The 27,562-nt window shown below is 36.2% G+C and overlaps 2 protein-coding genes across 10 annotated transcripts; both read left to right on the plus strand.

Annotated features, from left to right (window-relative positions):
* Positions 1-124: 124 nt before the first annotated feature.
* Positions 125-7,603, plus strand: LOC114526132. The gene is made up of 8 exons (XM_028547639.1): positions 125-248; positions 2,470-2,647; positions 2,751-2,822; positions 4,399-4,610; positions 5,486-5,726; positions 6,202-6,304; positions 6,705-6,873; positions 7,146-7,603. Exons 1-8 carry the CDS (start codon positions 216-218, stop codon positions 7,434-7,436), a joined length of 1,299 nt encoding a protein of 432 aa, XP_028403440.1. The 5' UTR covers positions 125-215; the 3' UTR covers positions 7,437-7,603.
* Positions 7,604-7,617: 14 nt separating this feature from the next.
* On the plus strand, positions 7,618-26,972 carry LOC114526130 (neurogenic locus notch homolog protein 1-like). 9 transcript variants are annotated; one of them, XM_028547630.1, is made up of 24 exons: positions 7,618-7,693; positions 19,260-19,504; positions 19,924-20,183; positions 20,858-20,978; positions 21,377-21,496; positions 21,585-21,704; positions 21,799-21,918; positions 22,012-22,131; positions 22,226-22,345; positions 22,430-22,549; positions 22,633-22,752; positions 22,847-22,966; positions 23,061-23,183; positions 23,282-23,401; positions 23,497-23,616; positions 23,712-23,831; positions 23,916-24,035; positions 24,130-24,249; positions 24,347-24,466; positions 24,561-24,680; positions 24,773-24,892; positions 24,987-25,106; positions 25,204-25,323; positions 26,075-26,972. In XM_028547630.1, exons 2-24 carry the CDS (start codon positions 19,393-19,395, stop codon positions 26,668-26,670), a joined length of 3,372 nt encoding a protein of 1,123 aa, XP_028403431.1. In that variant the 5' UTR covers positions 7,618-7,693; positions 19,260-19,392; the 3' UTR covers positions 26,671-26,972. The 9 variants fall into 9 exon arrangements, with proteins under 9 accessions (XP_028403431.1, XP_028403432.1, XP_028403433.1 ...); XM_028547631.1 differs by having other exon boundaries at positions 24,151-24,249; XM_028547632.1 differs by lacking the exon at positions 23,712-23,831.
* The last annotated feature ends 590 nt before the right edge of the window (positions 26,973-27,562 follow it).

A 27,562-nucleotide genomic window follows, 5' to 3' on the forward strand; every position in this document is an offset into this window, starting at 1 on the left:
ATAGGAAGTATTTCAACACAGGAAGACCACGAAACACTGAACAAAGAATCTTTAAATATTTTCCTTGTATTCCGGAAGTTTCGGGATTTCTGTTTACATACATACATAAGTCATAAGATGTTTCATTTTGGTTCAATTTATCTTTTGCTTGATAGTGAGAAGAGCACATCATTATTGGTTGGTTGATGCACAACGCTGACTTTCTTTTGAACTAAATGGGTGACAAGGAGGGTCAAGCAGAACGAGAGGTGAATATTCAACTTATTTGTCTGTATAATTATCGCTCTTTCCTGTGTGATTCCTGATTCGTACTCCTTGATTAATGGCCAGGTATAGCCTGTATGGCTTACAATCGTTTACAAACGTCGTCATCGCAGTTATAGAGGAAAATCAGACATGTAGCTATACGACGACAAAAGGCGATCACGGCGACTAGATATTTATACAACGAGTCACTAAAATTAAAAAAAATGAATAAGTTGTGTTCGTCCACGCTCAGGATACAACTGTAAATCTCAGGTTTTCACCTCTTGTGCACAACCGGTCCCGATTTCAAGATGCCTGCGAGCGCTATACTTTAGGTCGGGCTTAATTGAATGAATTTCCAAACATAAACCTAATGTAAGTCTTATACCGCGTTAAATTCACAAGATTAAATGACAGCAATTATGCGAGGGAGTCTTTCAGCCACGTTCCCGTGCTACATGTTTATTCAATGCCAATGGCCGGAAATCTGATACAGCATGGCCGCTGCGCGCGCAACAGAAAATCTGCCTAACCCTGTTACATGCATGGTCATATTTACAGGGTGAGTAAAAAAACTGCCACCTTTGAAAGTCAAATTAACCGCGAACTTGGCTGGAATTTTACAATTCCCATGACAGACCCATGTGTACAATCAACAGGACGTGGTTAATTAATGCGAAAGTGTTTATTAAACCAATTGAACTAATTCGACGTGGCGCGTGTGCTAGAAAAAAGGAGCTTAGAATGCATTTTAACTCCCAAAGGGTACAAACTTTATGTTTTAGGTTAAATAATGGGTTCACTTATTTGATATGCTTCGTATACCCAAGAGATATTTTAGGTAACTTCTGTCACATGTGTCAGTTTTTTTTACTCACCCTGTATATAACCATATAACTATATACACGATATCACAGGACAAAGACAAAATTATGCAGGTTATGGCTTAAAGTTTACAAACGAATATGATAATTAAATTGTGGAACGTATACTCTCGTTCAGTTAAATAAGACTACTCGTTCGTTCTCGTACTGCAGGTTAACTATTAAGGCCCAGGTTATATGTCGAATTTTTGTGATTTTGTCGAGTCGAATGGAATTCAATAATAAGATAATGAGATGGTATTGAAGCTTAATGAGGTTCACCATCTCTTTATCTCTTGTTTGAATTGCATTCGACGCGACCAAAATGCGACGTATAACCTAGCCCTAACATATACAATGCCGTGCCACTGCTTAAAAGGAGGATAGCTATATCTAGCGTACAGATTATTTTTTCTCGTTATTCTTAGCTGCATACCGTAAATCCGTTTGACAAAGCCTGATTTCACTTATCCTCAAAAGACCAGCGATTTTTAGACAAATTGTTCGACATTTTACTTGAGAATGAGGTATTACGGCATGTTTACTAATGGCTGCGATGTCAAGGCACGGTCAGGGATCAGCCTCGTATCCAGGCGCTTTAATCGTGAAATATATAACTTTGCATGTCAGGGTTAAGACGATTGATGAACTGTAATGGTAGTTTCTCAAAATGTGGAATAAGCCGAATAACTAAGTTGTATACACACTCATTGACTGTGAAAACAATAGATTTCTAAAAACATGAATAATTATAATAGCTCGAAATTTACATTGCAAGACAAAATCATCAGCTTTGCTACGACTCAATATATACAGGGAATTCAGATAGAGTGAATGACTCCAAATAACCGTAAGCGTAATTTGCATAGCAGCTACCGCTAATTTGCAATTCAATTCCTGTGGCTGTGGAACTTATTATGCTCATGAAATTAGAATTACAATACATTAGGCGTTTGCAGTTATTCGGAAACTACTCTTTTCTAAACTGTGTGAAATGTACACACGTTTTCGTCTTTGCCAATGCCAACAATAACATTCGTGCACACGTGCAAATATAGCAATATAGTATTATACAGTATAATTTCATTGTTTCAAACAAAGAGATCAAACGGCCGACTACAACAATGTTTGAATTCTTTTTTCAGCAATCTGGCAACCCTGATTCTGGTCGCGTCGAATGCAATTCTAACAATAGATAATATCATATGTGATGATTAATCTCATTAAGCCTCATTATCATCTCATTATCTATTGTTTGAATTGCATTCGAACAGGCCTAAATCGAAGTGAAGGTCCCCCATTTAAGATTCAACAATTAAAGTGTTTGTTGACTAATCAAATTTACATGTATCCTTTATAGGAAAATGTATTTCATTCCTTGAACCACAACGATATTAACGATGCCATCATTACCTGTTTTAATACTAACAAGCACAAAAATTGGGCAATTGGGAGATCAGTTGTTCTGACTAAGGAAACAAAAGAACATGAAAAAAAAATGCAAAAAGGAAAGGATTTTGTGGATGCATTAAATAAAGGTGAACAGCAAAATATACAATTTATACATACCATGCATGCGCATGAGCTGTAGCTATATAGGTGTTGATAGCCTTTTAAAACTATTTAATAATCTGTTTCTAGTACGAAAAATTGAGGCTGTGCCTGATAAAATCGATCCTATAATTGCACAACGGTTTTGGGGATTCAGAAAAAGTATATATTGTAATTATAATTTAATTAAATAATATTCAATTTCTTTGTTTTTGTGTTCAGTTTTTCGCTTTAATATATTGATTTGTCTGATCCTTGCATGAGATCGGTCACGGTAAAATCAACGATGCTTTTAATCCACTTAGCGCAATGAAATATTCGCACAAATACAAGCACAAGATATGCAAGCACAACATAAGCGCAACACAAGTACAACACAAGCCCAACACAAGCACAACAAAAGCACAACACAAGCACAACACAAGCCCAACACGAGCACAACACAAGCACAACACAAGCACAACACAAGCACAAAACAAGCACAACACAAGCACAACACAAGCACAACACAAGCCCAACACAAGCGCAACACAGGCGCAACAAGCACAACACAAGCCCAACACAAGCCCAACAAGCACAACACAAGCACAGCACAAGCCCAACACTGGCGCAACAAGCACAACACAAGCCCAACACAGGCGCAACAAGCACAACACAAGCCCAACAAGCACAACACAGGCACAACAAGCGCAACACAAGCCCAACAAGCACAACACAAGCACATCACAAGCCCAACAAAAGCACAACACAAGCACAACACAAGCACAACACAAGCACAACACAAGCACAACACAAGCACAACACAAGCACAACACAAGCACAACACAAGCACAACACAAGCACAACACAAGCACAACACGGCTGCTATTAGAAATAGATGTGATTATATATAATTCTTTTTTGTAGTAATGTTTTATAAATTCTATATTGTTTTAAATTTGTATTGCAATGAAAAGCCTTTGTAATAAAGTCGTTATTAATATTACTACTATAATTACACACAAACGTAACCGCAGAGCAAAAGACAACTCAACCGCAACGCTAATAAAACACCAATGCAAAATGAACATCACACGAATGTAACTCAAACAAATATGGGACAACATAACCCGAACACAGCACAAACGCGACATAAAAAACAGCTCGAACTTAACTTCCTCTATATAATAGCACATTACAAACGCAAGAAAGAAACACGATGAAAACAACAGCAAAACTGAGTCAACAACAGCAAAACAACTTAAACCAATCACAACCCAAGCACAAGACAAACACAACACACCATAAAACAAATCAACATTAAACAGCTACTTAACAGCTTCTGTGTTTGGATAGGCTCACACAAACAGGTGGAAATTTAAAATTTTGCACGAGGAGTGACGCGAGCTTTCCTAATTTGAGCAACATTCCCAAGTGTTTGATTTAGTCAATCCAAACAGAGAAAATCAATACGCAATTGTTTTATAAAATAAAAAAAAACAAGGTTGGTCCAAGTTTGATCTCAAAAAGCGAATTAAATTTCCGTGTTTGGATCCAAACCCGGGCTTCGACTAATCAGAACACGCGTTATATACATGCATTATTTTATAATTTCAGTTACCTTCATTCCTTAGAGGTTCCTTTAAAGCAAAGCATTTATCTTATCCGATAATCTTTTAAGCCATTTTTGCAATCTCAACTCATTCAAATAACCCAATTCGTGGTTATTTACAAAAAATAATAATTCCATCATTTATAGAACCCAGAAAGAAAAACGTCCTCACTCTTCCAAACGGCGCACTTGTGACATTTGGCGAAGTTATCGCTCTCGCAGGAGATTATTATGGCATCCCAGATGCTCCTATTGCTGATCCATTGTTAAGAAGCGATCAAACAGATTCTGGAGCTCATGTGAGGTTTAAAAATGCTTATGCTACGCTTGCACTCGTCCCGTATGAAGGCGAACACAAGGTTTGTAGTGAACATGCAGTAGTTCTCCATATTAATGTATTTGAGTCTAAACAGCTGCAGTCATTTACTAAACCATCACGGCCATAGTTTAATGATACATCAGACGTTGTCACGTCAATATTCCCGGCCGGCAGTTTGAATAAATAAAAAAAAGGTGATTACTTTGTGATTCGAAGATTACTAAATATATTTGTCAATTCAATTCATTTTGAAGATTTGAATTCAAGAATTCACTGAGTATTTTTAATTTTGTTTTATTTGCTTGTTCATTGGAGATTTTAGAGTTTCATTTAAAGCGTGATATTTAAAAATTATTGAATGAGGTTGAACATGATATGAAGAATTATCAAATCTTAGTTTGTCATTACCACAACCATTTGTGTCGATTTCACATTCCCCGCTCCTTTGGGACGTCGATGTCTTCGCCATTAGTGTGACGTCATAACGGGGGATACGGCTATTTATCACACGTTAAAAAGTCGTATTACACGTTATGCTGTCACAGGTTGGACATGACGATTTCACACATGGCTATTAGCCAATAAGAGGCTGTGAATTTTTTTGAATAAATAATAATTAACAATTATTGGATGAGGTTGAGTGTGATATCGAGAATTATCAAGCCGAAGTTTGCATTATTTGCTGAAGTTTGAGGCTTGATAATTCTCGATATCATGCGAAAACCGAATTCAATAATTTTTTTATTATGTATTTCCTTCAATCAGAATCGAAATTGAATTAGTAATGCGTAATAAAAATCATTATTGAGTGTTTCGGAGCGTCAAAAAAATTTTATCACTTGCGTTTGCATTTTTACTCATGAAGTGAGTTAAGTGACTTCATAAATGACTCGAATAGTTGAGAATTTGTTGTAGGAGCGACTGGATAAGCTATTGGAAATGATGGCTGAAGATACCGAGGACACAAAACAAGGATGTCACCATAATGATATGGAATGGGATGAGGCAACTGGTGGGGCGTGGTTAGCGGGTTTACCAATCATTAGTGGTATTATGATGAAACTGGCTAAAAAAAACTACGATCATTTTTTGCCTAATGCTAAGATAGCATATGTTGCCGGTCACGAGTATGCTATTGAAAAAGCCAGGGAGGGTGGTAGGTTTTTAATCGAGTTGAAATGAGGGGAGAGAAAATATTTTCGCCTCTAATACATTAAAATAACCTTCTTCAAAATGATAATAAGCTATCCTAAGCGTGTACTACCTAATTGAAAACAGTTAACATTTTTCCCGATTGAGAATGATCGAGATATAAAAAATCCCATTTTTTTACTCAAAAAATAAAGTGGATGTTGTAGTTACCAGAAAATAAATATCGTAAGCAGAGACTTTCTCTATGTATAGATTCATTAGTAAACTGAGACCTAAAATCCATAATATCTAGAGTAATGTATCTGGACATTGAACCACTAACGTCTCCATAGACATTTAAATCCAAATTATTAAATTACTGAAATTATTTAAATATTTTTTGTAGCAATTTTTAGAATAAAATATCAAGTTATTTCTACGATATTTTTAAAGAATTATTCAGAAGAATCTATCAAGGATAATTATTTCAATTTTTTCAGGTCGAAGTCGAGAAGACAAAGAGCGATTGCTATCTATTGCTCTTTCAATTGACGCGTTTGCGTGTCATTTCCTTACGGATGCGTTTTCCAGTGGACATTTGAGGTACAGTACGAGAAGACTGAAGATTTCTGCTGCAATTTTATGTGCTATTTCCTTCTTTTGATAAATGTGTATGAGTAATTAAATTAAGTAGCTCTTTTCCCCAGTAAAATCCAGTTTAAAATTTTAGTTAAAGAATACGTATTAATTGCTGAATGTAATTTTCCAAGTACCTCTTTCGGTCACGATCAACATTATACTTGGTTACGCCAGGGAAAGCTCCCTTTTTGGTAATGCCTTATAATTCCTTAAAAGAGGCCCTGTTCAGGCTTAGAGATATTTTGCAGGTAGGAAATTTTCTCCCCTTCGCCTCAAATTAAGTAGTATTTGACTAAGATAATTATTAAGTTCAACTCGGCAATAATTTAGCTGATAAATGCCACACAAGGTTCCAACATTTCAGAACACCGAGAGTCGAGTTGGCAATGAACGTCACTCCAAGCAACATCGGCCATCTTCTTTGCAAATACATGCATGATGAAGACAACAATTTTGGTCTTCGTGTTACCAACGTACGTGGAGATAAATGGATTGCTTATGGGGATGGAATGCTCATGAAAAAGTGCAACAAGGTAATAGAATTACTGGAACAATCACGAAGCATGGTATAGTACAAATTCACATGTATTTTGGTTCCCAAAGTAAGAATAAAAATTATTGATCACGGATATCTTTATTATGAATTTCATGTATAACCTGTTCAGCGATAATGAATCCAGCATAATAAAATCGGCATTGAACCTGGTAATAAAATTTAAGGTCGTACGTTGCTGCTAATCTTCTTCACTTGACTAAATGGTTTATTATGAAAGCTGTTTACTGTTTATTTCATGAAATATTTCAGCGAAATTACCATTTGGCTGTGGAAGGGGTTCAGATTTCAGTTGACCAAATAGGGCGAGCCTTCAATAATCCTGATATTGAATTGGATCCATGTGATGTCACTGACCTTATACCATTTGTGGACGTAAAAGGAAAGAATAACACCCCATTGTTTCAAGTCAAAGATGGTAAACTTCATCGTAGATCAGATATCAATGATCTTCAAGATAAGAAAACTATCACGAACTGGTGGGGAGCAACGACTGCAGGAAATTTACAATGGTGGCATGAGCCGAAAAATTCAGCTATATAACCGGCCTCCTAATGCAGGAACATCTTATTCATTTTAACGGTCTGTTTGCGTTTACTAATCATGCTTATTACGCTTTTATTAAAAACTATTTTGAATACTGAAAACTTATTACCCATTTTCTAGGAATATCGACGTGTAACAACGTTCTAATTAAATAAATTGTTTAATCGTGGATTATAGATATTGCAAATCCTTTGTTTAATTTCTAAAGTTGATGAATTGGATGGTATAAAAAAGACCGGTTCAGGCGAACGAAGGTAGAACTATGCAAATATACAAAAAAAAATAGAATTCATGCTGCCTGTTTAATTTAAAGGCTTGGAATAAAAGCTATTAGCGTGCTTTTCTTTTTTAATATTTTAAGTCTTAAAGCACAGAGTGAAAATTGTTTATACTCTCATAAAATAGTGTGTACAATAGTTCCATCTCTTTATCTATTACTCAATTTGTGTTTAAAATGGCGGTTATGCTGACGCAATTTTAGGTTTAGCCATGCAATTGCGTGTTTGCTAGTTACCAGTAATAACTCGGCTTGAACTCACCATGCGCATGACTTACAAAGAAATTACAACGTCCATGATATAATAGCGAACAACTACACAGCCAAAAATTGATCAGGTTGTTCGGTGTTGTTTATCGAACAATGCCTGAACAACACTGTTATCAATGTTGAACAACGTTGTTCAACCGACAATCGTTATCAACATTGTTCAAACAACTTGTTCACGCTTGATCAACGAACAATGGTTCAACAACATGATGGAACAAACTGCAACAGGGTTGATGAAACATGCTTGACAAATGCTGTCAGAACAATGTTGTTCAGCGCTGTTTATTCATCAAGCGTCAACAATAATGTTCGAACAAGCGGGAACAACATTGACGAAACAACAAGTTGTTCTCAACTGTTCGAACAACCTTTATAAGCATTGTTGTCAATGTTGAATATTTATTGACTTCCGCCTTGACCTTGTGTAATGTGTCAGGCATTTGGCGGGCGTTAGCGACCCGCGACGAGACTGTACTGATTCGATCATATTTGACAGTTTGTTTTGAATCACTTCAACGCGCCTTTGTATGGCAGATTTAGTTTTATTTTAAACTAAGAGTACTTGGAAACTATTTACGTTCGCATTCTAAAACATCCAACAGAATGTATTCATATCAGTCACTTGGTCATTGACTTTAGATCATGTGAATCATGTCATCGTTGGAAACTCTTGAAAAGGTCCTCGTGGTTGGAAATTAGAATCCTCGTCAAACAAGTATACCACTATGCCAGTCTGAAATTCAAAGCCTTTACAAGGAGATATTGATGACGGCGGTAGCGATCAAGACTTATTACCACTTTATAATATTCTATCACATCCGACTTTATAATATTCTCAAAGACTCAAAGTGGATTGTAAATTATCCTTTTCTGACGACCAAATGGCGCACTGTCATTGATGGCCGCAAGTGATTGTTAAAATATGGTAATGAAAAATGTTCTTCTTCTAAGCAGCAAACGAAAAATTTATTGACAACTATTGATTGCTACTATTATTATTACTAATGTTTCTAAATAACTGATATTTTTCAAAATTCAAATCAACATCATTTTTTAAATTTTTTAAATTGTTTTTATCCTCTTCATTCTTCATGTAGGATTTCCTCCCACTCGGATGCAGAAGGCCCTCTTGCACCATATCTTCTTTCCTTCCATGTTTGGAAATTAATCCAAAACTTATCATCCTTCACGCAATCATCCCTTCCGGTTTCAGCCACATATACTTTCTGGAAAAAAGGAAGGATAATGGTGAGTTAACGTTGAGAAAACTGTTCTTTTGCTGTTGTTTTTGAGTACATTTAATCTAATCTACATACATCAAGCCTAGTTTCTAAAGTCAAATTCAAAAAACCTTGCTCCACTGCATGGTATGGTAAATTTTGCCAAAAAGGTTACCATTACATGCTAATTCTACAAACCTATTTCCCCAATTACATAATCCTATAGCACTGGTAGTTAGATACTAGTAAATAGATAACTAATAGTTTTTTTTTATTGGATCAGGCCATCCAAACATGGAAACCATAAAGTAATTGTTTAATCATATATAATCTTTTTATATAGAATGGAATTAATTTGATCTTGCAACAAGCAAGAAGTACAAATTATGTGTGATAATCTTACCACAAGAGCAGTGTGATGATGCACTGTACTCTCTAGAGTAGCATTGAACTTCACACCTAGCAGCCCACAAATCTTTGAAGAGAGCTCCTTGATTGAAGCTTTTTCCATGGCTGACCAGTTCCCAATTCCAAGTATCTGAGGTGGAGAGACATTTAATTTACTAAATTTATTATTTAAACACTTATTTAATCAAGAAGCATTTTGGATTGATGAAATTTTACCCTTCTCCTCTCTTCACTTCTCCAATATGTGAACTTTTTCCCCTCAAATTTGTCAACCTTGCTCATTAGCTCTTCAATTTTTAGCCCGTATGGTGAGTTCTCGAACTCAATCCGTAGTTGTTCCTTAATTCAAAATCATATCATAATATTGCATAAAAAAAATGTAGTGTATTTCTGAAAATATTTAGTGTTGTTATGCATATGTATGTATGTGTGTATGTACACACTTACAGTCTTGCTTTCATTGGTCTTGGGAAACCGTCCAAGTTGAATGTATGCCTTTGCCAATATTTTCGTTACATTTGTCTGTTATAATAGTTTTAGTAAGTAGATTATAAAAAAAGAATAAAGTCTTATGTGCCAAATATAACGCAAAAAATGCATGGTTGTTTATAAATAAATACTGACTGCATGGCTTGATTTGGCCAAGTCAAATTCTTGCTTGTCAAACTTGGAGCCCAGATTCTTTATTGCCTTCTCCATTGTTGCCTGCCGTTTCTGCACGTCTTTGACCATTTCTTTCAGCTCTCTCAATTCCTTTAGATCATCGTCTCCGTGTCCGGCTCTCTCAGTAAATTCGGGTCTTGCGTTTCGGAATCATCTGGCAAAAAAATGTCAAAGTTTATTCAGTACTATTATGTCTATGTACAGACAATTTCAGAACAATACTAAATATTAAAATGTAATATTGTTTACCGTCAAATATATTAGCAGGAAAGTTCCCACGGCCATACGGTCCTCTCCTCTGACTTTGTGCGTTTCTCGTGCTGCCGTTGAGGGCAATGTCAACATCGTTCAGCAAATTGTTTCGCCTACAGTGTTTCGGAAATTATAAGACCAGATATTCGAAATAATGATGAAACGCGTCAATTTATATTATATTTACCTGCGTGAAGCTCCCAATGCTCTTAATTCATTGGTTGTCATTTTTCAAATTAAATATGGCGCGAAATTTGGCCTTAAAAAACTCTGCTTTAAAATATGTTTTAGCAAAAGCATCCATGCGTTGTTGTCCTTTACTGGCTCGACCAATCAGGTACAAGTACCTACGTAAATCAACCAATCAAAATCGCTAAATGCGAAGCGGGAAAATTTTTTGCCAGGCAAGCACGTCGCGGGGAATTTAACAAAACAAAGGGATATTTAATTTGGTAAATAAAAATTCTTGATTTAATTTGAACGCAAAAATGAAAAAAAGAACATGTCGATATCATTGTGACATCTGTGCAGTTAATTTTGAGTCGTGGGATAGGTATTCTGTCCATTTAACCTCAAGAGGACATCGTATGAAACAGCTCGCGACAAGGACGACGACACAAAATATCCAGCTGGTTTCTGACACATTTGAACCCACCGACGTATATGCCACAAGTCAACAGGAATTTTTATTCATGCAAGAACCAATGTGCGAAGATATTAGCTTTGAGAATAACTCTGACAGTGGAAGCGACGATACTTTCAGTGACGTCGCCCTGAGCGACTCTGAGCCGGAGCAAAGCGATAGCGAGGAAGAAAGCGACAGAGAAAATATGCTACGACCATCTGAGCAAGGCAACGGCTTATACTTTCCGTTTCCGTCTGAGATATTTTTTCTGCTTTACAGCTACGTCCATAACGTTTCCCGACCGAAGGTAATTTTTCATTTATCATCAAAGAATTGAATTGAATAAAGCGATTTGACGATTTTTGCCCTGATGTAGTGTATGACGAAGTGTTTCTAGTTTTCAAAGCCGGGTTAACTTTACCATAACTCTGATCGCAGGTACTTCTGAATTCGCTCCACCGCGGATGGAGGACTAAAAAAAGCCACCAGCACCGCGAAAGGTTTCCTAAATAGCCGCGTAACAACACCAATAACAAGGCGTGAAACACATGTAAAAATAATGTGTTTTACGCCTTGTTATTGGTGTTGGGCGCACACATAGATAAAAGCCTCTATATAAGCGCCCTGGTCCTGGCGTATTATGCGTCTTTAGTAGTTGAAAACGGCCATTAATTATTTCAGTCTGGAGTAAAACATCAATTCTTGTCGTACAACCAGTCAAACACACACCGAACTACAGCAGCGAGTTTCATCTACAGATAAGTTGCAAGGTTTCCCTCTCCAAGATTATTTGTTTCATGCTAAAACAGTGTGCATGCATTGCACATGAACCTATTTCATAGCTTCTAGGGGCGGCAGAACAGGGGCTAAGAAGTACATTTGTAACAATTTTCAAATAAATTTTTAGAATATCGATACTATATTCGTATTTCTGGTTGGCATGGTTAAATTTTTTTATCATTTTTTTATCATCAGTTACTGCTCTCCATTTTCATAACCAAATAGTTCGCAAAAGAAAACAATAATGCAATAGCTATTTATACCATCAATTGTAATCATTATAATCTAGTCAATTCTGCTATTTAAATTGCTACTTTCAGTCTCGTGCAGACCTAGATTTTCTGTGGATGATATTCAAGAAACTTCACGTAGATGTTCCTTCCCTTAATTCAGTGATTAATTTCAAAATTAAGGGAGTAGAGGAGTTACTACAGCCACAAAAGGTAAATATTACACGATGCGGTTGGGTTTCCATGTCTTCCTGTATTATATACAGATTAAAGCCCGACTAAGATCGTTAAAAAAAGGCCAATGTACAAAGTGCAATTAAGGCCATTTATTAACACAGGTAAACATTTCAATTTCTAGGATTATTACAACGGCTATCCATATTACTGGTTACGGCCTTCGGATATCGTTCAACTTCAACTCGCAATACCAACCAGAGCCAGTGCGCTTATGAGATTTCCAGAAGAGACGACACGTATATTAACGAGATGCCACAGGTTAGATTTATAGGTACAACCATAGGCGTACGGGCAGATTTTCATACGTACGGGGGCTGGACTAAATTTGTCCGAAGACATGACGTCATAGATTTCGTGACGTCATCATAAAATTATATGATCTGAGAAGACCACAGGTGACAGACTTTCCTTTGAAAGGCTATCATTTACAGTCTGTGGATATGCGTAAGAATCGAAACCAAATCCAATCTACGCTATTTGTAGTAAACCTGTAAAAATTGAACTTGTTGAAATACCTCTAAATAGACCGTTGTAACGTCGTTGCCTGAATGACAAGACACGTTTTGCCCGAAAAGGAGGAGGGGGAGCCCAGCTTCACTTTCCCGTACGCCTATGGGTACAACTTTGTCCAAATGTTTTATACCATGCACACGAAGCAAGATAACGCGTACACTGAACTGCAGAATGAACAGTACATGTATTCCCTTTGATACAGGGACGCAAGTGGTTGGAAAACGAAGACTTTCAAAGCTCATCGATCTCTGTGAACGGAACGACGTATTATCTGAAAGATATCGTGAAATTTTTATCTGACGGGGATATATATATAGGAAAACTAACCAAATTCTTCGCTAAGGTAAGTGTGCAGTGCTTTAAAAACAGATTCCATTAAGATTGTCCGGCTTCCAGTCCTCTCCGAACACGGAACGGATGATGGGTTGTCGATTTTTTAGACCCATATATTAGGTTGGCTTTCCACGTTTACCTAGGAACTTTAGAGAATAAGGGGCTACGATTTTGGAAAGATAATCATACTCGAATCAGCTGAACTATATTTGTAACCGGCTTGCGACTTCTATAGTGTCAGTTTAATTTTAGGTCATTCGCAACCAAACGGAAATTTTGACAAAAATCGAATATATTCAAGATGAAGGGGATGGACGTTATTGCATTTGTCCAGATGTGATAGTGACCATCCATACTTCCAGTATCCAATGTAAAGTTGATCTACATCCTCGTCAAATAAAGCAGAAATATGTAAACGAACAAGCGTCTGAAGTATCAGAACAGGTTTGCGCAACTAATAAACTCCTAAACAGTAGCATATATTTATGTAAATCCATACGCGGTTTCTTGTTCTTTGTATAATAACGTTTTATTATTAAAACCTTTTTATCACAGGAAGCCAAAGACATTCTTGCACCACACGTCGACAGGATACAATCCGGTGGAAAAAATCCGACTTCCACAGTTCCGTTGCTCGTCTTTAGCGACGAAACAAGCGGAAACACAACGAAGAAATGGAATCGGTTGGAGAGTTTCTCGATGAGTTTGGCGGGCCTTCCACGAAACGAATTTCGAAAAATCGAAAACATTCACTTTATTAGCACATCTAACGTAGTTCCGTCTGTTGCACTTGGGAAATCCATTGCCTGTGACCTACAAGGTAGAGTCAAAATTTCAAATTATGGTTTAAAACGACAAAAAATAGTGCTACATGCTCAGTCTTTTTGTCTCATTTCGTTGCAGAACTCGAAGAAGGTAAATTAATGTACGACGCGCATTTTAATGAGAACATTTTGGTAAAGTCACCTGTATTATGCGTGTTAGCGGACAATCCACGGGCATCAGAATTCGAACATCACTTGGGAAGCTGTGCAAACAAATTTTGTAGAAAGTGTAAAGTACGTTAATTTCTATATACTTGATAAAAAGCAACTTCCAAATTCGTGACTCGAAATTCGCGGTTTCGGAAATCTAGAGGCAATAAATGGGGGAGAGGCTCTGCCCTTTTGCGTTTTAATACACGATTTACATGTTATACATGCATGTGTGCGCGAGGTTAAAACATTTAATTACACCATAGGCAACATCGATAATGGAACAGAAATTCAAGAAATACGAAGTGATGAATACGTTCAAGAGAAGATCCATGAAATACAAGATTGTCCGTATGTTAATAAAAACCCGTTTATTTTAAAATTTTGACTTACCATAGAAATTTGAAACCGTATTTACCCACAGTAAAATTCTTGTTGCCAACACTAGAACTGAAAACCAGAAAAAAATTAAAAGAAGTGAATGCGGAGTAACAGAACAAGGCGGAGCGTTCGACAAGCTGAAGTGCTTTCGTGGAAATAAGTATGTATGCAGATACGGTTCGAAATGTGTGGCGACCCAAATGTGCGATTACTGGCATTTTCACCTTGCAAAACTTGTAGACAGTACATTACTACTGTCTACTACTACTACTGTCTACAATACTACAGTTGAAGGTGTTCTTTAGGTGGTAATAATACCCTTTTGTAAATTTGTGGGATATAAGCAGCAACTTCTATAGCACCTGTTCTATTGGTACTATTAATTACATTTTGCTTTTATTTAGCAAAACTCCTATTGAAATACTGCATACAATTCTACTTGGGCCTGTTAAGTATATGCTATCCAACACAATTCAATCCCTACCTCAGCAATTGAAAAACCAGCTCCATGCAAAGATTCAAGCACTTGACATGAGTGCATTTTCAGCCACAATCAGGGGAAACATCACAAGAAACTATGGCTCATATGTTGGAAGAGATTACAAATTGTGGATGCAAGTTGCTGTCTTTGTTCTGCAAGATATCATTCCATTTGAACAACTCTTGGTCTGGGAATTGTTGAGCGAGGTATAACACCAGATACATAATACATGTGCTGAAAGGAATATAGGAAACATAACATATTAACAATTAACATATGCTTTTGGAATTAATTGTTAGACCTTGGTGACTGTCAATGCACTTTTGAGCAGCAGATAACTCTTCATAATCCTGTGAAAATGGAATCCAAAAATTCTCTATCTCAAGATCTTTATACCTATTCTATGTTCAATATTCATTGTAGATATTCATCTTAGCATATTCAAGTGAATTTGACAAGAGGAACTCAGAAGCAGCAAAGCAGCTAGTCCAAAAATTTACAAATGCAGTGGCAAGAACCTACCCTGAATTTCAAAAGAAGGCTAAAGTACATCTCCTGCTACATCTTGTTGATGACATTGAAAGCCTGGGGCCAGCAAATGGTTTCTGCACTGAAAGGTAAAACCACACATTAACGACAAGATTGAAAAAACACAGTATACCTATATAATTATATAAACATGTTTACAAACTTTTAATACACCAAATAAATCGATATTTTAGATTTGAGGCCTTCAATCATTTCATCAGAGGATTAAATATAAACAGCAACAGGCATGCATCAAGCTTAGATATATGTACAAAATTTGCTAAGATGGAAAGGCTTCGCTTTGTCCTAAGAGGAGGAACATGGGGAAAAGACCACAGGTGACTATATACTTGTAACAAACAAGTTTGCTATAGGCAATATATATAGTTGATGTGTTTGCAAGAATTGCTTCAGCTTGTCCATGTGCCTTGCATAATATTAATTCCATGTACTCTATATATAACATATTAGCTTACAAGCATCAGAATGCATCAAAAACTTGGCAAAAGAACCAAAGCTGCAACAATTTTTGGACAACATCCCAAAGAAGGAGAGCATGGAAGATAAAGCAATTTATCACCCTGGATGCTTAAGAAAAGTAAACAATTTGTAGTTTATTTCATATTGTAGTTTAGTTCATATATAAATTATAATTTTGTAACAGAAATGAAGTTAAAACTTTAAAACATCAATAATTGACTGCCTCTTTGTTTTAGGGAAACTATGACAAAGGGAAACTGCAGACAAAGCCTCTGAGTGAGTGCCTAGAACAAGTCGCAATTGAAGCAGCTGGTCTCCCTTATGATACAGAAGTCACATCCTTTAAAGCTGTTCTTAGTGAGAGGCAAACTCTTATTAATTCAGGTTCAGCCATTGTATATGTGGATGACCAGCATCAGGTACATATAAGATTAATACAACATGAGTATATGAAACAAATGTTAGAGGCCTCAAATTCATTGTTACAAGGTTAACACATTAGTAACACCTGCAGTTATTATATAGTACCACAATAAGGCTTTACTGATGCATTCAAGATAATTGAACATATATTATAGGAATAACCAAATGTATTTACGTTCTCAAACTCTACAATTGACTTAATTCTTTGTAATTACATTCCGATCACCTTATATATACTTTTAATTTTATTATAACCATTGTTTTCCTGTTCAGTATAAGCATTGATATCTCATGCGTGGATGTCTCACAACAATCATATTTATATAATCTTAATTAAGTAACAATGAACTCACCAAAAATGTGCGCAAAAAATATTAATCAATCACTGCTTATTTCAGCATCATCTTGGTATTTTCAAAAAAGGAATCAAGATCAAAAATCCTGACCAAGAAGTTGTGGCAGTTGAGGAAGTGAGATTCGCCAAAGATGAATTGGAAAACCAAATATTCGGAGCATTTCAGTGTCCCAAGGTTGAACTAACTGGGCAAGTGAAATTGTTGTCACCTTGAAGTGTGTTATTGAACAAGTATGCCTCATCCATGATTGCTCTGCAGGAAGATGTTGTTATAAAGAGAGTCAAACAACTGTGACAGTTGAAAGGGAGGCTGTGAGTAAAGCAACATATAAGTTTGTTCACAACACAAATCATTGTTACTACTTGGTGAACAAGTTTTATCTTGGGGAATCCCTTAAATATTTCAATATTTCATGAATCTATGTATGAACATATATGTAATCATAATATAGAATTATTACTACAGGGTGTGGTTTCAAATAATGTATTGCAGTAATTAGTAATTTGACAGTTAAGCCGCTAATGCATCCTCAAATTAATATTTTTTCATCTCTCAATTCAGACTCATATGAGTATAAGACCTTTGTTTTTATGGAGCTGTTTAATACTTTATTAAAGCAGTTAAAAACTGTTTTATATAAACTACTTTGAAGTTTGAATCGCAGGAGCTTTTATACACGGGAAGAAATATTTATTTGTCAAGCAGTTAGAGACTTAGAGTTAATTTACTTTGCTTATCTAAAAAGTTTAATATAAAGTCGTACCTTTGTATTTATTAAATTAAAATGAATACATCATTCCATTGGTGAAACGGATACTTTTCATTTTCGATCCGTCACAGGCATGGCGGCGCAGTGAACTGTAGCGGCGGCGGCGAACACCCCCCGGCCAAAGATTGAAAAAACAATGTTGTTGGAACAACATATTTTGAGCTGTTAAAACATCATTCAACATGCTTGTCATCATGCTGTTTTACGCAATGTTGAATCATCATTGTTTACGATTGTTGACATCGTAAATCACGCATGATATCAGATTGATTTGGGCTGTTGCAACAACTTGTTCAGGTCTTGTTCATCCATCAACCGTGAACAACATCGTTTTAACACGCACGAACAATATTGTTAACAAGCTTGTTGACAGGGTGCAGCACAACATTGTTCAATCCTGTCGAGAACAACCGCGAACAAGTTGATATCAACGTGCATCAACGCGTGCGTTTTTAGGCGTGTATGCAACTATGCGAACAATTTTGCATTTGCATTTCGCATTCCCGGGAATGAGCTTCCTTGCACAGCGCGCCGCGTCCCGTGAAAGTCTATTATGTTTAGGATATACACTGCATTAGATTTCAGGATGCAAATGATATAATCGTATAGCAATTTAAAAATGTATATATACATTCGCTCAAACCAGGAAGTACTGATAGCATGTACTGTATACTTGCGGTCTAAACTGAACAAGGTTAAAATGAATTTCAGCGAAAATCATTTTTAAATTATGCTAATGATTAAAATGTTAGAAGTATTGCCTTTGCGTGCAGGTCCATCATGCATTGAAAGTAATGCTTTTAAGACATTGTCACTTTTATTGTATGCTTTTTATTCGCACTTGAACGCATGTTAAATTTAGAAGGATTAAAAATATTTTTCGTTGGCAATTTTTTCACATCACGTAAGCAACGTTAATAATTGTGCTTTTAAAGCTGATCCATCACATCACGCACGTAGCTACATCTAAAAGCTAATTTAAACTATTTAAAAAAATACACCACGCATAATTTTATAAAACAAGGCGCTGTTTGCATGGCTAACCTAAAGACGATTAGACGAAGCCGGCCATTATCTTTACTATAGGCTTGTCTGTATTAATTGATTAAACGACAGAGTTGTCGTTTGTATGCAATTTTAAGCAACATCTGTTAGCAAAAATAGTGCATTCACTTATTTCTGGCTAAAAGCATGAAAATTTGCATGTGAGATGAGACGGTAGAAACTGATGATAATGATGTAGGACATGGAACCGTACATCTTTTGAATAGCAAAAATTGTCATTGTGTAGGGTGTAATTGTTCTATACTGTGGCAAATTAATTCTAAAATTAGAGTAGAAAAACGTTCAATCGACTATTAGGGACCACTGTGGGAAATAATTATAATTTAGAAGGAGTTATGCATTTTTCTAAATGAGGAATTTAGTAACTTAGGACATTAGTAACCTCACGTGAATTACTTACTTTCGAGTTCCCATACTACAAAAGTAATTATCAATACATAAAGTTCCTCAGGAACTAAAATCCAGTTTTGTCATGGGAGAAATACTTTAAGATTTTAATACCGTCATTTTTATTATAACATTATTACAATAAAACTCCTTTTAATTTAATTTTAGCTCGCGAATTTCTCACTCAAGCAGGTCATGCGTGTCAGATGGCGCGTCCAAGTTACGCATTGCCACCAGTACCATTTATCTAAAACGTCCAAGAGCGATTTTCAAATGAGATTTTGGCATTTGATATAAAAACATGTATCTGTTCCCTCTATGTGTCGTTATTGTTTCAACGGTAAAAGCAAAGAAAAATTGTGAACTAGGAAGCCAAGAAATAACATCACAACCATTCCGTTTGGCCTATTGTGGTAAGTTACAAGTAAATTTAACAACTAAACAAATGGAATATGTGAATCTTTACCGCATAATTATATAGCCTGTTTTAAAAAATTTCTTGTACACCACTAGTCCGCTAGTAGCCACTTGAACTCTGAAATTAGATTTTTCATTTGTAAGATGAAAGTTGATTGTAAATCTCAATCCAATGGATAATAGATTCCTGTTAGTATAATATGTCACTGGCTAACCTGATGTTTCACAAGGTTTTATTGTCTCGCTTTGTGGAGCTAATCAAATTCGTGCGATATTAAGCATTTGACGTTATTACACGAAGGGTCTTTTGTCTTCATTTATCTAGTGTGAATCATTTCAGTAATGTCTTACAGCTTTCAAAAAAATGTATTTAAACTCGGTTAACTCATCTATAACACTGATCATTGAATTCCAGATGTTTCACCATTAAAAAAGAACATCTTATCTGAATCATGGACAGGAAGCAGGATGCATTGTGCTTCTCTTTGTTTAAAAACACGTTTCTGTGTGTCATACAATTACAAAAAAACCTACGACGAACACGAAATTAACTGCCAGTTAAGTTTTGCTGACACACACGAGCTTGAAGAAGAAACGAAGCTCACAAAGGGATACTATAACAAGAATAGCAAAGATCATCATTGGATGTATTACAAGGCTGTTGGAGATAGAACGGTATTGTTACTTCCTTGGTGAACAACCTGCATGATACCGGTTGTATGAAGGCCGGATGTAGCGCTATCCACCTGGTAGTACGTTTTTCAACCGTTCTTTGGAACCACAATTATTAAAGAGAATCCTCGATTTAGAGATACTAAGATTTAATCAAAGTTCTAGCAAACATCGAAGGATTTCGAAGCGATTGCAAAAAAAACTATCCGGCTTTTATACAACTGGCTTCAACTGCTCGTTTGATGAAATTAAAGTTTAATCACACAATGTCGGAAATGACAGGGTGGCGTATGTAAATTTAATTCGATAATTAACCTGCCAAAAAGTAACAGACATGCAGCCTCCATTTTTGTGTGAATTTTAAAGAATAATTACCAAACTGTCAACAAAAATATATATAATACATAATGCAAAAGCCATTGTAAAAATAATACTTTAATGTATGCAAGAAAAGGCAATCAAATAAGATTATCACCCCTTCGAAAACTGAGCGTACTAAGATTGGTAAACCTACAATTGCAGAATAATTATTGTAAAATAGAGAAAATGTAGTTTTTCAAATTTTGTATCCTTTACACAGTAAATTAATTTACCAATGTCAGCGTAAATATATTTTGTATAATTCAAGTAAATAATTATACCCAAGTGGCTATAAAAACGTGAATTTTTGCTTCTAGGAACCTTGCAACAAAGTAGATGATTGCTTGAATGGAGGGAAGATGGTCAGAGATCCAGTGAAGCCGTTTAGGTGCGTTTGTCACGAGGATTTCGAAGGAGAACGTTGTCAAACTAGAAAAGGTGATCATTGTAATGTGACTAATACACAAGAAGGAATTTTGTTTTGAACTAATATAATCGCCGTGTTTATTTAAAACACTTTGCACGTCCCTCACAAGAGCCAAGCTGTGAGAGCTTTGCAAAGATGAACAAAGCTAAAGTTTGTTGTGTGATTTAACAAAAATTCAAGTTCTCGCTGGAGTTTAAATAGTAGGGTTTTTGGACCTGCTTTAACTAGAATTTTATAAGTTGCAACATAAAAATCTTTCTTAAAATTTAGATTGGACAAAACACATCTCTTGACATACGATTCCATTCGGTGAATAAATTCCATTTTGGCCAATGGATTTTCGATGTCTTTACAATGCAATCCGATGTAAATATCGATATGTTTAAATAAATTACTATGATTATTTCAGATGTTAACGAATGCCAAATAGATTCCCCATGTCATCCTAACGCAACCTGCAATAACACAGTTGGATCTTATACCTGCACATGTATGTCTGGATATAGTGGAGATGGATTGAACTGCACTGGTGAGGCTACATAAAGAGTGGCTTTTGATATGTGTAAAACTGAAAAACACAATTAAAATCATAATCAATATCAAAATGTTATTTTTAGACGTAAACGAATGCCAAACAGGTTCTCCATGCCATTCCAACGCTAACTGCAATAACACAGATGGATCTTATAACTGCACATGTGCTTCTGGATATAGTGGAGATGGATCAAGCTGCACTGGTGAGCTTACTGACATGATTAATTTTAGATATCGTTATGAAAAGAGGCCTAAAAAAAGGGTACATGCATTAAAATAACGAACTATTATTTTTAGACGTGGACGAATGCCAAACAGGTTCACCATGCCATTCCAACGCTAACTGCAATAACACAGTTGGATCTTATACATGCACATGTGCTTCTGGATATAGTGGAGATGGATCAAGCTGCACTGGTGAGGCTACTGACATGATTAATTTTAGATATCGTGCTGAAAAGAGGCCCAAAAAAGGGTACATGCATTAAAATAACGAACTATTATTTTTAGACGTGGACGAATGCCAAACAGGTTCACCATGCCATTCCAACGCTAACTGCAATAACACAATTGGATCTTATACCTGTGCATGTGCTTCTGGATATAGTGGAGATGGATCAAGCTGCACTGGTGAGGCTACTGACATGATTAATTTTAGATATCGTGCTGAAAAGAGGCCCAAAAAAAGGGTACATGCATTAAAGTAACGAACTATTATTTTTAGACGTAGACGAATGCCAAACAGGTTCACCATGCCATTCTAACGCTAACTGCAATAACACAGATGGATCTTATAACTGCGCATGTGCTTCTGGATATAGTGGAGATGGATTGAGCTGCACTGGTGAGGCTACTGACATAATTTAGTTGTTGAAATCACAAAGAAGCACACAGTAAATGGATAAAAATAATGAACTATTATTTTTAGACGTAGACGAATGCCAAACAGGTTCACCATGCCATTCCAACGCTAACTGCAATAACACAGTTGGATCTTATAACTGCACATGTGCTTCTGGATATAGTGGAGATGGATCAAGCTGCACTGGTGAGGCTACTGACATAATTTATTGAACATAATTGAAATCAAAACGAAACATATCTAAGGAATGAATAAATTGATTATCTTAAACGTGGACGAATGCCAAACAGGTTCACCATGCCATTCCAACGCTAACTGCAATAACACAGTTGGATCTTATACCTGCACATGTGCTTCTGGATATAGTGGAGATGGATCAAGCTGCACTGGTGAGGCTACTGACATAATTAATTTTAGATATCGTTATGAAAAGAGGCCCAAAAAAAGGGTACATGCATTAAAATAACGAACTATTATTTTTAGACGTGGACGAATGCAAAACAGGTTCACCATGCCATTCCAACGCTAACTGCAATAACACAGTTGGATCTTATACATGCACATGTTCTTCTGGATATAGTGGAGATGGATCAAGCTGCACTGGTGAGGCTACTGACATGATTAATTTTAGATATCGTGCTGAAAAGAGGCCCAAAAAAAGGGTACTTGCATTAAAATAACGAACTATTATTTTTAGACGTGGACGAATGCCAAACAGGTTCACCATGCCATTCTAACGCTAACTGCAATAACACAGTTGGATCTTATGCCTGCTCGTGTATCTCTGGATATAGTGGAGATGGATTGCTGAGCTGCACTGGTGAGGCTACTGGAATAATTTATTTAATTTCATTGAAATCAAAACGAAGCACGCAGTATGTGTATAAATTGCATTGATAAACCTAACTATTATTTTAGACGTGGACGAATGCCAAACAGATTCTCCATGCCCTTCCAACGCTAACTGCAATAACACAGTTGGATCTTATAACTGCATATGTATGTCTGGATATAGTGGAGATGGATTTAGCTGCACTGGTAAGGCTACTGACATTATTTATTGAATTTTATTGAAATCAAAACGAAGCATATAAAATGAATGTATAAATTGATTAACCTAACTATTATTTCAGACGTGGACGAATGCCAAACAGGTTCACCATGCCATTCCAACGCCAACTGCTATAACACAGTTGGATCTTATACATGCACATGTGCTTATGGATATAGTGGAGATGGATTGAACTGCATTGGTAAGGCTACTGACATGATTAATTTTAGATATCGTGATGAAAAAGAAAGCCAAAAAAAGGGTACATGCATTAAAATAGCGAACTATTATTTTTAGACGTAGACGAATGCCAAACAGGTTCACCATGCCATTCTAACGCTAACTGCAATAACAAAGATGGATCTTATAACTGCGCATGTGTTTCTGGATATAGTGGAGATGGATTGAGCTGCACTGGTGAGGCTACTGACATAATTTAGTTGTTGAAATCACAAAGAAGCACACAGTAAATGGATAAAAATAACGAACTATTCTTTTTAGACGTAGACGAATGCCAAACAGGTTCACCATGCCATTCCAACGCTAACTGCAATAACACAGTTGGATCTTATAACTGCACATGTGCTTCTGGATATAGTGGAGATGGATCAAGCTGCACTGGTGAGGCTACTGACATGATTAATTTTAGATATCGTGCTGAAAAGAGGCCCAAAAAAAGGGTACATGCATTAAAATAACGAACTATTATTTTTAGACGTGGACGAATGCCAAACAGGTTCACCATGCCATTCCAACGCTAACTGCAATAACACAGTTGGATCTTATACCTGTACATGTGCTTCTGGATATATTGGAGATGGATCAAGCTGCACTGGTGAGGCTACAGACATAATTTATTGAATTTTATTGAAATAAAAATGAAGCATATATATAATGAATGTATAAATTGATTAACCTAACTGTTATTTTAGATGTTGACGAATGCGTAACATCTCCCCCATGCCATTCCAACGCTAACTGCAATAACACAGTTGGATCTTATACATGCACATGTGCTTCTGGATATAGTGGAGATGGATCAAGCTGCACTGGTGAGGCTACTGACATGATTAATTTTAGATATCGTGCTGAAAAGAGGCCCAAAAAAAGGGTACATGCATTAAAATAACGAACTATTATTTTTAGACGTGGACGAATGCCAAACAGGTTCACCATGCCATTCTAACGCTAACTGCAATAACACAGTTGGATCTTATACCTGTACATGTGCTTCTGGATATAGTAGAGATGGATCAAGCTGCACTGGTGAGGCTACTGACATGATTAATTTTAGATATCGTGCTGAAAAGAGGCCCAAAAAAAGGGTACATGCATTAAAATAACGAACTATTTTTTAGACGTGGACGATTGCCAAACAGGTTCACCATGCCATTCTAACGCTAACTGCAATAACACAGTTGGATCTTATACCTGTACATGTGCTTCTGGATATAGCGGAGATGGATCAAGCTGCACTGGTGAGGCTACTGACATAATTAATTTTAGATATCGTTATGAAAAGAGGCCCAAAAAAAAGTTACATGCATTAAAATAACGAACTATTATTTTTAGACGTGGACGAATGCCAAACAGGTTCACCATGCCATTCCAACGCTAACTGCAATAACACAGTTGGATCTTATACCTGTACATGTGCTTCTGGATATATTGGAGATGGATCAAGCTGCACTGGTGAGGCTACTGACATAATTTATTGAATTTTATTGAAATAAAAATGAAGCATATATATAATGAATGTATAAATTGATTAACCTAACTGTTATTTTAGATGTTGACGAATGCGTAACATCTCCTCCATGCCATTCCAACGCTAACTGCTACAACACAGTTGGATCTTATACCTGCACATGTGATTCAGGATATAGTGGAGATGGATTGAACTGCACTGGTAAGGCTACTAACATGATTCATTTTAGATATCGTGATGAAAAAGAAGCTCAGAAAAAAGGTATATGCATTAAAATAACTAACTATTATTTTTAAACGTAAACGAATGCCTACCAAATTCTCCATGCCATTCCAACGCTCACTGCAATAACACAGTTGGATCTTATACCTGCACACGTGCTTCTGGATATAGTGGAGATGGATTTAGCTGCATTGATAAGACAATTATTATATATATTAGTTTTAAATATGTGTTAACAAAAAAGATTTATTTTATTCTATATTAATTGCAAGGAATAGTAAAAAAAAACTTTCATACTCACATTGAATTCTCCACTGTCACAATTGACGTGGAATTTTTCTAAATGGTTTATTTGCAGTTGTTTGTGGTACAGGGGGCGAGTTAGTGAAGGCGAATGCCCCAAAATATTCACCGATACTGTGGAATTTGTTTTTAGGTTTTTCCAAATTTAATAGGAAGACAGAGGGGGAAAATTTTTAGGTTATGCTTTAGAGAGTAAAGAATGAAAGGGCTAAATATCCTAAATTCTATAGTTAAACGTTGGGCAAAGGCAGAACTAATTACTGAGGCCTTTAATACTCAAGCTGAAAATGTCATGCATATGAGAACCAGGCCTTTGGTAGAATGTTTATGTCTTGCAATGTATATATGTGCGGATTCATGTTATGTAAAGCTGTTGTGATTCTATGCAAGTTTAAACCTTTCATGGCATTGTACGCTTGTATTGCAGGCAGCTTGCACTCTTGCTCAACACTGAAAGAAAAACATGCAGAATTGTCCAGTGGTGTCTACTCCATTAATCCCCGCAGTCATGAATCGCCACCGTTTTCGGTTTACTGTAATATGAGTGCAAAACAAGGTGTTGGCGTCACTGAGTTTGGGCATGATAGCGAGACCAGAACGAAAGTGAGTGGCTTTGAGGATCCGGGATCTTACAGAAGAATTGTTACTTATTACAATAAAATGAGTGATATTGTGGCTCTGATTAATATGTCGAAAAATTGCGAACAGTTTATAAGATATGAATGTTATTACAATTTTCTGAGGTATGACTCCTATGGGTGGTGGGTATCTCGTCAGGGTGAAAAGATGAATTACTGGGATGGAGCTGCAATTGATAGCGGCAAGTGCGCGTGTGGCATGACAAATAGCTGTGAGAGCAACAAAACGTGCAACTGCGACGCAATTTTGTTGGAATTACGGGAGGATAGTGGATACCTGACGGACAGGAAAACATTACCTGTTACAGAATTAAGATTTGGAGACACAGGAGCTTATAATGAATATGGTTTTCACACTCTGGGAAAACTTCGTTGTTGGGGTTGATTATCAAAAAGGCGGGAATATCATTACTTTTGCTGTTATGTGCAGCATAAGAAATTCTTTCCTCGAAAAAAGGTTATTTAGTGATATAGTAGAAAAAAGAAATATGCATTGAGATATACTCCATGAAATATGTAAAAGAATCCTCAATATATGTACCTAATAATTATGAAATCAACTCAATTCTTCATAGCTAATTATATTATACGGCATCATAGAAAATTCTGGCCTCGTATTGGTCATTATTACTCTATAAAATCAGGCTGTAAATTTAAAGAAAATGTTGCACCTAAAACAACGAATTAAGAAGCGAAAAAAATAGCGTACAATTAGTTTCGGAATAAAAAAAATGTTATAATTTTTTGGCATAAGATTAAATGCTTAATTATATCGTCGTAAAATTGTCAATATATTTGTTTATGTTTGTAAAATGTATTACATATCTACAACGTTTATTTTTAAATAATCACCCTTTTTTAATTTTTGAAAACCATTATTCACCTCGCTCGATCTTCCCGATTAATTGTTAACCTATGTTGCAACCTCGTTCCCAGGGCCTTTTGCGACTTGGATATGGAGGGGTTGGGGTTGGGGTTGGGGGTGAGAGAAGAGAAGAGGAAAGGCCCTGGGATCGGCCGTTTAAAATACCCACATTTCGTGGATATATTTAATATTAGGCATAATTCATCTTTTAATTTTGCCTAGTATTTTCAAAATGGTCGCGTCACGTAGAGCGGATAACATTGTCGCATTAAAGCATATTGTTGGTCGCATGACCTACCATATTAGTGCGGCACATTAGTCGATCATGTTATTTCGAATTTTTAGTGCGCAAAACCAAACATAAATAAGTTGCAACGAACCAGAGAAAACCTTAAAATACCTCATATGAATA

Source organism: Dendronephthya gigantea, unplaced genomic scaffold (genome assembly GCF_004324835.1).
Source record: "Dendronephthya gigantea isolate DGI-Jeju-01 unplaced genomic scaffold, DenGig_1.0 000037F, whole genome shotgun sequence".
NCBI classification, from domain to species: Eukaryota; Metazoa; Cnidaria; class Anthozoa; order Malacalcyonacea; family Nephtheidae; genus Dendronephthya; species Dendronephthya gigantea.

What these genes read in the sequence shown, in the direction of transcription:
- LOC114526130 (XM_028547630.1), top strand. Translation starts at nt 19,393, where the DNA reads ATGTATCTGTTCCCTCTATGTGTCGTTATTGTTTCAACGGTAAAAGCA. An exon ending in ATTCCGTTTGGCCTATTGTG is followed by an intron (nt 19,505 to 19,923) that starts GTAAGTTACAAG and finishes ATTGAATTCCAG; the next exon opens with ATGTTTCACCATTAAAAAAG. An exon ending in AGATGGATCAAGCTGCACTG is followed by an intron (nt 24,467 to 24,560) that starts GTGAGGCTACTG and finishes TATTATTTTTAG; the next exon opens with ACGTGGACGAATGCCAAACA.
- LOC114526132 (XM_028547639.1), top strand. Translation starts at nt 216, where the DNA reads ATGGGTGACAAGGAGGGTCAAGCAGAACGAGAG. An exon ending in AGGGTCAAGCAGAACGAGAG is followed by an intron (nt 249 to 2,469) that starts GTGAATATTCAA and finishes TATCCTTTATAG; the next exon opens with GAAAATGTATTTCATTCCTT. An exon ending in TTTTCCAGTGGACATTTGAG is followed by an intron (nt 6,305 to 6,704) that starts GTACAGTACGAG and finishes CCAACATTTCAG; the next exon opens with AACACCGAGAGTCGAGTTGG.